Source organism: Porites lutea, chromosome 7, assembly GCF_958299795.1.
Source record: "Porites lutea chromosome 7, jaPorLute2.1, whole genome shotgun sequence".
NCBI classification, from domain to species: domain Eukaryota; kingdom Metazoa; phylum Cnidaria; class Anthozoa; order Scleractinia; family Poritidae; genus Porites; species Porites lutea.
The window spans coordinates 4,695,803-4,708,704 of NC_133207.1; the positions used below are offsets into that span (position 1 = coordinate 4,695,803).

The window sequence follows — 12,902 nt, forward strand, 5'->3', positions numbered from 1 at the left end:
GTATTATAGTATTGTTTGTTTAGATTTTTTCCCCTGGGGTGGGTGCTTTTTGGACACTTTTGATTGACCTTTCGTTTCCCACCATGGGGAATTTGATCAAAAAATTTTAAAATTTGTCACATCCCAACCCCTTGCCCGCACTCCCCCCCCCCCCCCCACCACGGGGTTTACATTGATAGATGCATTACTGCCTCTAGCGCTTGTTCTGGACGATCTTTAAGAAGAAATAGGGGACTGTGAACATTCTACATCATCAGTAAAGGTCCCCCGTAAAATTTCTTAATCGGCGATAGCTGGTAATCCAGAAGCACTTTTATCCCGGGGGGTGCTCATTGGAAGTTTGGGTGGAAGTGTGCTGCTGAAGCCTTTAAAACCTGACCCTGTTTAAGACAAAAATTGCTCATTTAAGACAAGAAATTTTATTTTATGACAGTAAGAATAAGGAAATTTTTCAAATTTATAGCACTGCACTAAATGTTTTGGAAGAAACTGTTGGAGCCACAAATAAGTGTAGACCGCTCGGGATCTGCAGTTCACGTCAGTCAATGTCGTGAATGAAACGGTAGCTATCTTCTAGTAACCATTCATAGTTCAATGAAAGGTTTGAACCTCCCGGGAGTCATTTCAAAAGTAGGTTAGTTCGATCGTTCGAGTGAACGTTGTTGTTGACAGAGTATAATACCATCAACTGACGTGATACAATAAGTCACTTTGACTCTGAAGATGACTACCGCACAGGTTGTCGAAACGTCAATCACTGTCAACAACAACAGTCCTATTCAGGACTACGTTCACCCGGACGATTAAACTCGACCTACTTTTTATTCATAGTTCAGTATTTTAATTAACTCGAGCTAATGTTAACCCAGTGTTGTGTATTGTCTAGTGCAGCATTAATGTTTTGAGTGAGTTTTTCTTTCAAATCCGATTCGATGATAAAAAAAAAACTATGAAGGTGAAAATAATCCTGGCGGTTGAATAAACAACCAAAAAAAAAGAACCTAAAAAAATTCAGGCTGTTTCCAAGTGAAATTAAAAATCTCACTTCTCTGACAGGATCACAATTTTACTGTTGATAATAAAAAAACTGTTTCCAATTTTTCTGACTGGGTTACAACACCACAATAAGGCTTTCGTTGACAATCTTATAAGCTAGTAAAGTATACAAAAGGAAAACTGAAGTCCTAAATCAGGCAAGTGAGAGATTACTCTACATATTTAAACTTCAATTTGCTGGATCTTCCTTAAAGCAATGCTCCTGTCGTTATCCGAAAGAAAATACAGAGAAACTCGAATCATTGGAGACCTTCGGCTATCATGATCACCCTTCGTCCTAAACTAAAATCAATGGAAGAGGATAGGGAAGAGGCAGGCGCGCATATCGAAACCATTCGTATCCAAAAGGGGCAATAAAATTTGTTTTGTAAATTCTTTCTCGTCTCCTTGTTGAAAAATAAATGTCTTCCGATATATGCGTGTGTGTGTGTGTGTTTTTTAAAAAAGTTCAATATAACTGTGTTTTTTAAAAAGTTCAAGCGCAAATAATTTACGCTTTCACTATAATTGTATTTACAGCTGTATGAAGTTCGTTTTCAACGGGCCGAATTCAAAATTTCGTAATTATTACGTACTAATTAAACTTACTCACTATAAAACTTACTGAATATGAATTAAAAAAAAAACTCCCGCATGAAAAGCAATTTGCTAGTCAACTGAAAGCTACCATATCAGTAAGGTTGCTTGAATGAAACATAACAAGTTAATTATCTTAATTCCCGGCAATAATGTATAGCGTGTTTTAGACAAATTAAAAAAGATGAAAAAAATGGTGTCGGCCACAAATAATTATGCTACTGAGCAAATAATTAACGTTTGGAGTTTCATGATCATGCCGTGAGCTATAAGTGTTAATATCAAAAGACAAAAAAAGAATACGAAAGTGTATATGTTTTTTTTTTCATTGATATCATTTGAGACAGCCCAGGAGTACTTTTCACAGGTTCAAAGGGACTAACAAAAAGTGGGACAAATCATATCGATTTTTCCGTGTTTACCTTCCATCTGCAGCTGCTTGGCAGCTGATAGAGAGAAGGTTTATATAAATAGATAACAACTGTTTAAGGGACTAACTTTACTCTAATTGGTTGGTTTTCAACTATTCATAAAATTAATGAATTTTTGCGAATTACTGAGCTGACGATGACAGGTAGCAAAACTGCAGTTTAAAAAGAGAAGCAATTCGGGCGAAATAGTCACTACATCCTTAAGCTCAAAGCGTCAAGATGAAGGGAAAGATGGCTTTGTTTTGTATTATTTTGATAGTCATTTCTTCAGTGTTGGAGATAAAGGCTGTGTCCCGAGCCGGCGCACCCTTCCGCCGCAGAAGCCAGAAGAATATACGGGTAAGTGAATCTCTAAGACAAACATTTTACCCACAAAAAGTTACAGTCCATGTTACTTGACTGGCACAGGTCAGGTACTGCCGAGCATATTTTGGATTCGTGGCGCTGGCTTGCGCGATTCCCAGCCAAATTTATAGTGGGGGTATAGCTCACCCAGCACATGGGTCCGCGGTGCCTTCATAGTCGTAATTTGGTCACGTCCAATTTTTAATAATGAAAAGCCCGAACTACTTAGCAACCGTTCTTGTACCATTTAAGCACATGTTACGGGGAAATCAGATCTGACTGAGATCCCGTTCTCTTCAGTGTTTAAACTCTCTTAAGAAGTATCCTTCTGGCTCTGTCTGACCCTCGAACCCTCGAATGTACGCAGTTGCATGAGTCGATAGCGACAACCAGGCACCTTAAGGCCCATTCATAGGAGTCTGAATCTTTAGTGAGATTCGTGTTGCAATCTTGTTGCGATTTCCAATTTCACAGCTATTTTTCGCTGCGAAAGCCGCGTCGTTTCCAGAACTGTGCAATATTTGATGTGCCTGTGCTCGAATCGTCCAAGGAAGAATAAAACTGCTGGGCGAGAAGAGAAGAGTTTCTGGACAAAAAAAGTCACATACTTTCAGAGCAGAACTACGAGATTAAACAGTTATTTAAGCAACTCAACATCTTTATATGGGAGAACCAACAAGAAATCTTTTCGAATATTACCCAAAGTTTATTGTTGCTTTCGTGATAGATGAAAACCTTTTTGAATTAAATGGTAAGAAACGTCAAATGGAAACCTTACGTGGGTACTGCCGAAGGGTTCTGGACAAAAACATGAAACCGACGGACTTTAAGTCACATACTTTCAACGCAGATATTTGATATTAGACAGCAAACTCAACGTCTTTATGGGAGAAACAACAAAAAATCTTTTGCAAAAATCCAAAGTTTGTTTGGCTTTTAAATTTCGAACTACAGATGATAAAACCTTCTTTAAATGGGTAAAGCCCTTAAGGAACGCCTAATGGAAACTTGAACGGCATAATCTTTAGTTTGGCCAATTACTTCTAAACTTCATGCCTTCGGCTCCACTTCTTTAATTCACGTTCAAAAAATGTATGAAACTTTGTCGTGTTTCAATGCATCTTGGAATTTGCAAAATACTTGTAAATTTACCTTTCACTTTGATTTTAGACAACAGCTAGGAAGGACGCCGACACATCAGGATATAAATCAAAAGACGTGAAGCTGCTAATGCGGGTAAATATCTAACACAAGACACAAAAATGTGTGATGATGTGTAAAAGGGACAAAAAAATCACGTGCCATTTGTTTTGAAAGACTGTCAAGGGCAGACCACCCCCCCCCCCTTCCCAGCCTATGTCTTTAAATTTTTTCTTCGAATTTTAATGTAGGCTCTTCCGTTCTGTCTCCTGTGAAATAAAAGGAAATGGTTTATGCAACGCATCGTCTTTATCCACGTGACATTTGATTTAATGCTTGTTGCATTACTGCTTTTTAAGAAGACAATCGAGTATGAAACGTTTTTCCCACGGTTTTGTTCTAGACTGGCTTTTTCAAGGTTTAGTCAGAGTGTGATCTTCATGTGATTAATTAGCATTTCATGTATGAATCAAATAGTTCTTTAAATAATAAACTGTAAGTTTGCAGTCAAAATGGAACTGGAATAAAACAAAGCTTTCTGGGAGACATCCTAATGGGTTGGTAACTTTTTTTTTGTTTCTTATCCTTTTTTTTAAGGAGAAGCAACCATTGTCTGCCAGAAGCATATGCCGAATGGCACGCGAGCTGAAATGCGAAAAATGAGAGTGAACTGGCTTGGCGACCTAACTTAAGCGGTACACTTGGCAAAAGCTAAGCGACGAGTTGACTGTCAGGTGTTAAAAAAGAGAGAAAGTTAAATAAACGTGTACAAGAGACAACAAGTGTTGTTAGTTATCGTTTAGTCTTTCTTTCATGAGTTTATGGGTAACCATATACAAGAGAGAGGGAGCCTGAAAACATTTAAAGAAATGTACATGCGCACTGTAATGAAAGGGTCTGAAAACAATATAAGTTTAAAACGACTGTATTTTGTATATCTTTTCTTGAATGTTATAAAAATAAGGTCCAAAATATACGAGGGGTGTTTCACCTGAGATTCAAACACCAAAAAGGTGTTTAACAAACTCAAAACAGGGAGGCACAAGTTGTTTAGACTGCCCGAAAGACTTTCTTCCAAGAAAATTACGGTAAATTCGTAGCGTAAGCCGTTTGTCAGTTGACAGATATTTGTTAACAGGCAACACCGAAAAAGCTGTTCTATTTTGTCCTCAAGGAACGTCTGGGTAAACTAAGAGTGTCCAAACATCCTTGTAAGCTGTGTAGAGAAAGTCGTAGAAAAGCATTATTTTATTGTTTGTATTTTTGTCTATTTTTTGTTTTTGCATAAATTTAGGTTAAACGGAATTAATGAATAAGGGACCAGTCATAATTTAAGTTGGAGGGGGGAGTGGAGGAGAAATTGTTTTTTATTCCAAATTTTTTCCAGACCCCCACTAATAGCACCCATGTTTTTTAGGTACCCCCCCTTCAATCATGTTAAAAGATTTAAGGGCCCCCCTTTCTTATACATAATACCCCAATGGTAATAACAAATAACATTTTCTTTACTTTACCGTTCACTGTCACTTCCGAATGTGCCAACTAACAACAGAGAAGCACTTCACACTAAACTGAGAAAGAGATTGAACCTAGAGCCTCTCAAACAGCTTATAGAGCAAGGATATATCAGTGATTGTGTTATAATTGAGATAAGACAAGCCATCGAAAGGTGAGACGCCGACAGGACCGCTTCAAGGAAGAAAGAAGATAATCAGCCAAAGCTTACTGCTTTTTATATGAGCAGTACATGCTCTAATAGCAAAAAACTTGACGGTGACACAGACAGTGAGTCCACATCAACCTCATCTACAAATATTGATCCGGACAGTGAGATTGCATAACATGACTTTATGCATGTAATCATTTGTTAAAATGCCGATGAAATTGTTTCAGTGTTACACAATAATGGATGTTGTGTTGATGCACCTACTATTTGAGCATTAAATCTTTTTGTAAAAATGCTAATTAAATTGTTGTAGTATTACACAATATAGGACTTTGTGTAAAACTGAATCAAAATCAGGTCCTTTAATACCCAAACATCATGCTGCTCAGTAGAGATGCTACTTAAAAGAAACTTGAAGATCCCCCCAAGGTCATCTTTTGGCATTTTAAGGCCCCCCATATTCCATCCAAAAAAAATTGAAGGGCCCCCAATTTCTCCTCCACCCCCCCCCCCCCCCCTCCAACTTAAATTATGACTGGTCCCTCACGGCGATAAGTTAGTGGCATGAGTTTTCTCGAAGTGATCAGCTATCATTCCAATGTGGAGATTAATTAAATTCAGTTTGTCGGCAGCAAGAGTGTATTTATAAGAAAGTTTTTATCTCCCTTTTTGGTAGTTTTTATTGCGCTCAGCACGGTATCTTGTCAGTTTACGTTTAACGCAAAAATTGTTTAAATGATCAAACTCCGTTTGTCTTCCCCTCAATATTTTTCCTTTTATTTTGACTTATTTTCCTTTCCGGCTTTTTTGAGTGAAGGGAGGCCCTTTTTTTATTCTGGTGTATACTGAAAGCGCACCTATCATGACTCTTGACATCCATCAGGCCCTTAAGGCTGGTTTTCACTAGTGCATAAGCATAATCATAAGCACAAGTACAAACACATGTGTAAGCAAGTGAAAACTGGGTCGGCATAACTATAAGCGCAAGAAACACGGACAAGTTCGTTGTTCTTGTGCTTATGCTTATGCTTATGTCGTAGCTTTGGCTAGTGAAAACTGGGTCGACATAAGCACAAGCATAAGCACAAGGCCGTGGACCAATCATAGGTGACTTTGACCCAGACCTCATGCGAACATATCAAAAGCAATATGGCGGATGCTTCGTCCGCCATCTTGTTTATCATCGGATTGAGGAGAGCTGGTATCGAGAATTGAGTCAAGTATACCATTCAGCGTGTGCGTATGTCCTTATGCTTATGCTTATGCGCCAGTGAAAAGCAGGCTTAAGAGTCGTTCCGGTCCCTGGGCGTACTCCCTATAATGGTCTATGGTCTACGTTTTTCAGGCTTCAGTTATATGAAAGGGTACAGAAACCTGTCATTTTGGTTTGCTAAAAGGGCTTACGAGGATTAATTTTATAGCAGAGAAAAAGTCGAGAAAATTTCCTGGTTTTTGATTTATTCATATTTAAATGACAGTGCAATAGTAGTTAAAAGGGATGCAAAGTTCGAAACAAGGTATGTGAAGGGGATACCATTTGTTAATGAAAGGTACACGAAAGTGGTATTTCCTTCAAAAATGGTATATAAAATGGTGAGGGGTTAGACCCCGGAGTCTACCTTGCGACCATTCCGGTAATCGACTAGCTCTAGTTACGATCGTCTTTGTAAAAATTTGACTTAAACGTTGTGATGAAAAGCTCTCGCAAGCGACCGCGACCACTTTTGGGATTACCCAACTGGACTTTTTCTTTGTGTTTAAGCTCTCGTAAGCGACCACTCAACTCATTCTTGCATTGATATTTAGACTTGTAGTTGGTCTAAAAGATTGGACGCAAATTTTAACCGTGTCTATAGTTCAAAGCAAACAATAAACTTGTATTCCACAAATTAGTTAACTTTAGAACACATTCATGTGACTTTTGAGGGAAAGGCTACGTGATTTTAGAGAAAAATAATTTGGAAACAGTCCAAGCTAAGAGTGAACTTAATCTTACATCGAGTTGATAGCCTTATATGTATCTTGAATGTTACGAAAGTAAGATAAAAAATACGAAGAGTGTTACGCCTGATATTCAAACACCAGAAAATTTGTCTAACAGACTAATATCAAGGCACAGGCCCGTCGACCGAGTAGAGACTCCCTTCCCAGCAAATAACTAGCCATGACTGAACAAAAAGTGATCGGGAGCGACTGGGGACGAGGCAGAACATTTTCTAGGTAGACAATACATCATAAAAAGATGTGCCTAAACAATTTCTAAATCGAAGGGAATGCGTGGGTTAAATCTTGGTTTGCCTGCATAGCAAGTCCAATTGGAAAGTTAAACAAACGTGTTCCAACTTTCTCAATCCTTTCTCAACGAAGTAGGGTAAAAGCGCTGGTTGCGGCCAATAAATGGCTTATCACCACGCCGGATGGTGTTTGTTCAAAAGAAACCGAAGTCCGGCAATAAATTAACGGCGTTCGAACATCTGCTAAGCCAAGAGGACTGTCAGATCGATATGTTATTATCTGGCCAAAGTAATATCTATGACCCCAAAAACAAAAAGTAGTAATAACAGGTACGTTATCAGCGGCTTCAGCCCCGAAAGTGTTGATCTTAGCTAGAGAGAATGAGCTTGGTTATCGAGCAGATTAGCTTGTTTGTACTCAGACCAAAAGTAATAAGAAGAATAACCCCTTGTCTTTATTTTACCTTATATAAGTGCGTATATAATTTGGGGTTAATTTCTTTTTTTTAAAAGGTATCGAAATGGCCAGTGCGATTATCCAAGGAGGCGATATTTTATTCCTTATTACCACTCCAGATCACTGCCTTTTTTCATTTTAATGAACAATTTCCTGTCGATCGTAATATGTTAATCTGCTTCGGCTGCTCTTTACTAATTAACAATTAATGAATGAGACGCCATAATTCTTCATAATTCTCCAAATAGCAGATGTCGCCCTTCGAGTTGTGTTCTTGCGGTTCTTGCCATGTTTTTAGCTATAATTTTGCCTAGTTCTTACTCTTGAAACGAGTGAAATGTCCGCCATTTTTTGTTTTCGCAATGAAAACAACTCAAACTCGTCCCAAGGTGTCCTCGGTTAACGGTGTCTTAATATTTGATATAAGACAGCAAAATCAACATCTTTACGAAATAAACTGACGAGAAATCTTTTGCGAAGATCCAAAGTTTGTTTGGCTTTCCAACTACAGATGATAAATTCAAACCTTCTTTACTGGGTTAAGCCATTAAGGAACGTCTTAACGGAAACTTGAACGGCATAATCTTTAGTTTGGCCAATTATTTTTAAACTTCATATGTCTCGGGCTCTACTTCTATTATTCAAGTTTAAAAACTGTATGAAACTTTGACCTGTTTCAATGCATCTTGGAATTTGCAAAATAAATGTAAATTTACCTTACGCTTTTGTATTTTAGAAATTATCTAGGCCGGACGACACTTCAGGATACAAATTAACAGAGGTGAAGCTAAAGCAGGTGAATACCTAACTCAAAAGATAGAAATGTACGATGATAAAAAGACCACTAAAATCACGTGCCATTTGTTTTGAAAGAATGGGAAGGGCAGAACATCCCCCCCCACCCCCACAGTCTATGCCTTTAAATGTTTGCTTCCTGTCTCCTCTGAAATGAAAGGAAAGCTTGTATGCAACGCATCAGCCTTATCCGTGTCACATTTGATTTCATGCTTAACGCATTATAGTGATTTAAGCGGACAATCGAGTGCGAAAGCAGTTTTTTTAGGGTTTTGTTCCAGACTGGCTTTTTCAAGTTTTCCTCAGATTGTGAACTTCACTTGATGCGCACGTTCTCGACGATCCTTAAGTAAAAATAAGGGACTATGAACATTCTACATCATCAGTAAAGGTCCCCCGTAAAATTTCTTAATCGGCGATAGCTGGTAATCCAGAAACACTTTTATCCCGGGGGGAGCTCATTGGCCGAGTTTGGGTGGAAGTGTGCTGCTGAAGCCTTTAAAACCTGACCCTGTTTAAGATAAGACATTGTTCATTTAAGACAAGAAATCTTATTTTATGAGCCTGATTCGTTTCTTTTTGCATACAGAATTAGGAAATTTTTCAAATTTATAGCACTGCACTAAATGTTTTGGAAGAAACTGAGCCACAAATAAGTGTAGACCACTCAGGATCTGCAGTTCGCCTCACTCAACGTTTCTTGCTGTCATGAATGGAACAGTAGCTATCTTCTTAACTATTCATAGTTCAGGGAAAGGTTTGAACCACCCATGCCAGGAGTCATTTCAAAAGTAGGTTGAGTTTGATCGTCCGGGTGAACGTAGTCCTGAATAGGACTGTTGTTGTTGACAGAGTATAATACCATCAACTGACGTGATACAACTCACTTTGACTACCGCACAGGTTGTCGAAACGTCAGTCACTGTCAACAACAACAGTCCTATTCAGGACTATACGTTTACCCGGACGATCAAACTCAACCTACTTTTTATTCATAGTTCAGTAGCTTAATTAACTCGAGCTAATGTTTACTCAGTGTTGTGTATTGTTTGGTGTAGCATTAATGTTTTGAGTAAGTTTTTTTTTATCTGATTCGATAATAAAAAACTACTATGAAGGTGAAAATAATCCTAGCGGTTGAATAAACAACCTTTGTCAAAGGTTGTAAAAGAATCTGAAAAAATTCAGGCTGTTTCCAAGTGAAATTAACAAACTCACTTCTCTGACAGGATCACAATTTTACTGTCGATAATAAAAAAAACTGTTTCCAATTTTTCGCCCCATGTAAGGTAATCCAAGAGAGTCTTGGATTCCGGATTCCACGCTGTGGATTCCGGATTCCATAAGTGGCTGGATTCCAGATTTCAAAATTCTATTTTCTGGTTTTCAACGTTTCCTTTGTACTTTGTTTTCACCAAAAAAGCTTGTTCTTTTTTTACCCGAAGTGTACATTGTCTTATATAAAATATAAGTATAAAATATAATTCTTGGCCTTACCCGAGAGGATTATGAATATAGGAGCGGTTTCTGAAGTCCACTGAGTCCACATCGTTGAAGAAATACTAACGAGGAAGGGCTATTCTTATTTTAATAATAACAACGGCGTCAACAATAACAAAAGAGGTACACATTGCCAAAATCAGTGCTTTTCAGGTTCAAACATAATTCGTCTCCGAATTGTTTAATTGCCACACAGAAATGTAAAACTTCAGTTACAGCTTACCAACAAATAGCGTGAAGATAGTCCAATTACTATACTACAAGCTACGCAGGCAACGGAAACGTTTATCTCAGAATAAACCGTGTCGTTCTCCGTCCTGATAAACTAACTCCCGGCAGTCTTATCGGGAGGGATACTTCTCCCTCATCCTCTGCAGTTGGTGGTGCAGTTTCATTCTCATTGTCATCATCGTCACCGTAGTCCCCATTAGCAATTCGACAGAGCGTGTTATCCTCCTCTGATGTTAAAATGATGTCTGATCCATCGGAAGAAAAGTCGAGTACACGGGTTAGAATGCACTTGGGGGAGTTCCCATTACAGACATCACCGGAGGTGTATGTTAGTGAATCACTTGTTTGGTTTAGCCACTTTAGGGATACTCTTTGCTGCACAAAATTTCCACCATTCACTTCTATTTGTACATCCTCCAGAAGAACTGCTAACCAGAAGGGTGAGATCTCTCTTCTACGGTTGTGTCTTACTGCCAATATGTCGTCTTTCTGGTAAATGGTTTGCACCCGTACAGCCGTACTCCGCAATGCCACATTAGCATCCACAACTTGGCAGGCTCTGGTTACGTCTTCGCTTTCCTCTAATGAGGCTGTGATGGTAGTGGGACACATACTAAGGGCATAAGGAAGGGTGCCAGTTAGCTCTTTCGTTTTTGAGCGGACATTTTCCTGTCTTACGCCCCTTCCATACTCCTTAGCAAATTCTCGCATCACAGTTTCTCGCCTTGTGTCTTCTTCTTTGCTACCTGTTCCTTCAGTGATTGCTGACAGCTTGTTTGGTCGCGTCTCGATGTTTGGGAGTTCACCTTTGATAATTTTCTCCGGATAATATGAATTGGGCCCAGTGAAATAGGAGAAATCCTTCTGGTAAATGCGCAGCATATCGTCTTTCACGCAGCGCGCTCTTCTGTAAGCGTAGTTAGCCACTGTAGGCATGTCGTGGTCTGCTCGCATTCCTTTGAAATAGCATTCCACGCCCAAAGTTGTCATACTTTCGAAACGGATCCTGTCCAGAAGGTGACTATGCCCAATCTCCGTTAGCGTGTTGGTAAGGCTGGTCAGCGATTCTAGCACCATGAGGAAGGACTGTCGGGTGCATCGAGGTATGGTCATGTCGGGACCGTTGGTATTTCGCTTGCCCGTCCTCTCCAGGGGTTCCTGTTCGTGGTTAGAGAGAAATGCAACCAACTCCTCGACAGATTTCACATGATCTTTAAATGTACGTGGTAGGTCTTCTTCTTTGGCTTTCTTGTCGAGTCGGAACACGTTTGCATATTGGGCCATCTTACTTTGCAGGGGGATCAGTCCCTTTGCTGACGTCAACATTCTTATTGCTACGTTACCGGTATCGCATACGAAAACAGTGTTTCGATATACGCATAAAGCAGTAGGCTTGTTCCATCGACTTTGGACACCATCACGATGGCCTGCAGTTTCTCCACACACTTTTGTTAGGGTTTCTTTACCCCCAAGCATCTCTTCTTCCTTCAAACTGAACAGTGCGTGTTCTTTGCTGGAGGACAACAACACGGTTCCACCATCTGTCACTGCAATACCCATGAGGCCTGGAATATTCGAAATTGTTCTCAGTTTCAATCGTCCTCTCACTTGACAAAGATGAATACATGAACCATTCCCGTCTCCAACTAACAAGTATTGCTCGTCACGTGTTAAGGCTAATGAAGTTAATAAACTAGATCGATCAAAACAAAACAATTCATTTAACTAGCCGACGCAGTTAGTTTCCTCATCGTCTACAACACCAGAAATTGAAAAAATCTTGCCAAGACCAACGTCTGACACAAACAGTTCAACGCTACCCTTTGCAGACGCACATATGGCAAATGGTGACACCAGATCCGGTACATTACCTTCAGAAATAAGGGAAAGATCGTGTACATGGACTTTACGGATACGTCTACCGGCGCAATCTTCTTCCTCACTTTGGCTTTCTTCGGCGCTCCCTTGTACAATCTGGGAAGCGTGACAGAAAAGCGTTCGCAAATTGACTACTCTAACTCTTCCGTTTCCTTGGTCACAAACGTACAGCTTCCCGCTCTCTTTCACCGCAATACCAGCTGGGTTTCTAAATCTGGCCTTGTTGCCATATCCATTAGTGTGCCCGGGCTCACCACCACCAACAGCGATTAATGTGACATTTGCTGGACAGTGCATGTCAACCATGAAGACTGCATGGAGACGTCTATCGGTAATAAACAGCCTGCTATGCTTTGGGGAGAATGCCAATCCTACCGGGTAGCTTAAAAGAGAGGCCCCGTTCTTTTTCCAGTGCTTGAATTCCAGTTCTGGAACTAATGTTGTGCTCACTCTTTCATCTGGAATGGAATCTTGAATCGCTTTCCGGTGAATCTCCACTGCTGTTTCTACATCCATCCGATCTCTGTTTCGAACTGCTTTCAATGAAACTGATTTCTTGATGTCTTCGTATTCTCTACGTAGCACCAAAAGCA

At 39.6% G+C, this 12,902-nt stretch overlaps 1 protein-coding gene across 1 annotated transcript; it reads right to left on the reverse strand.

Moving 5' to 3' along the window:
* Positions 1 to 10,032: 10,032 nt before the first annotated feature.
* Positions 10,033 to 11,939, reverse strand: LOC140943732 (uncharacterized). Its single transcript, XM_073392844.1, has one exon. The coding sequence runs from the start codon at positions 11,905 to 11,907 to the stop codon at positions 10,486 to 10,488; it is 1,422 nt and encodes a 473-aa protein (XP_073248945.1). The 5' UTR covers positions 11,908 to 11,939; the 3' UTR covers positions 10,033 to 10,485.
* Between the last annotated feature and the right edge of the window lie 963 nt (positions 11,940 to 12,902).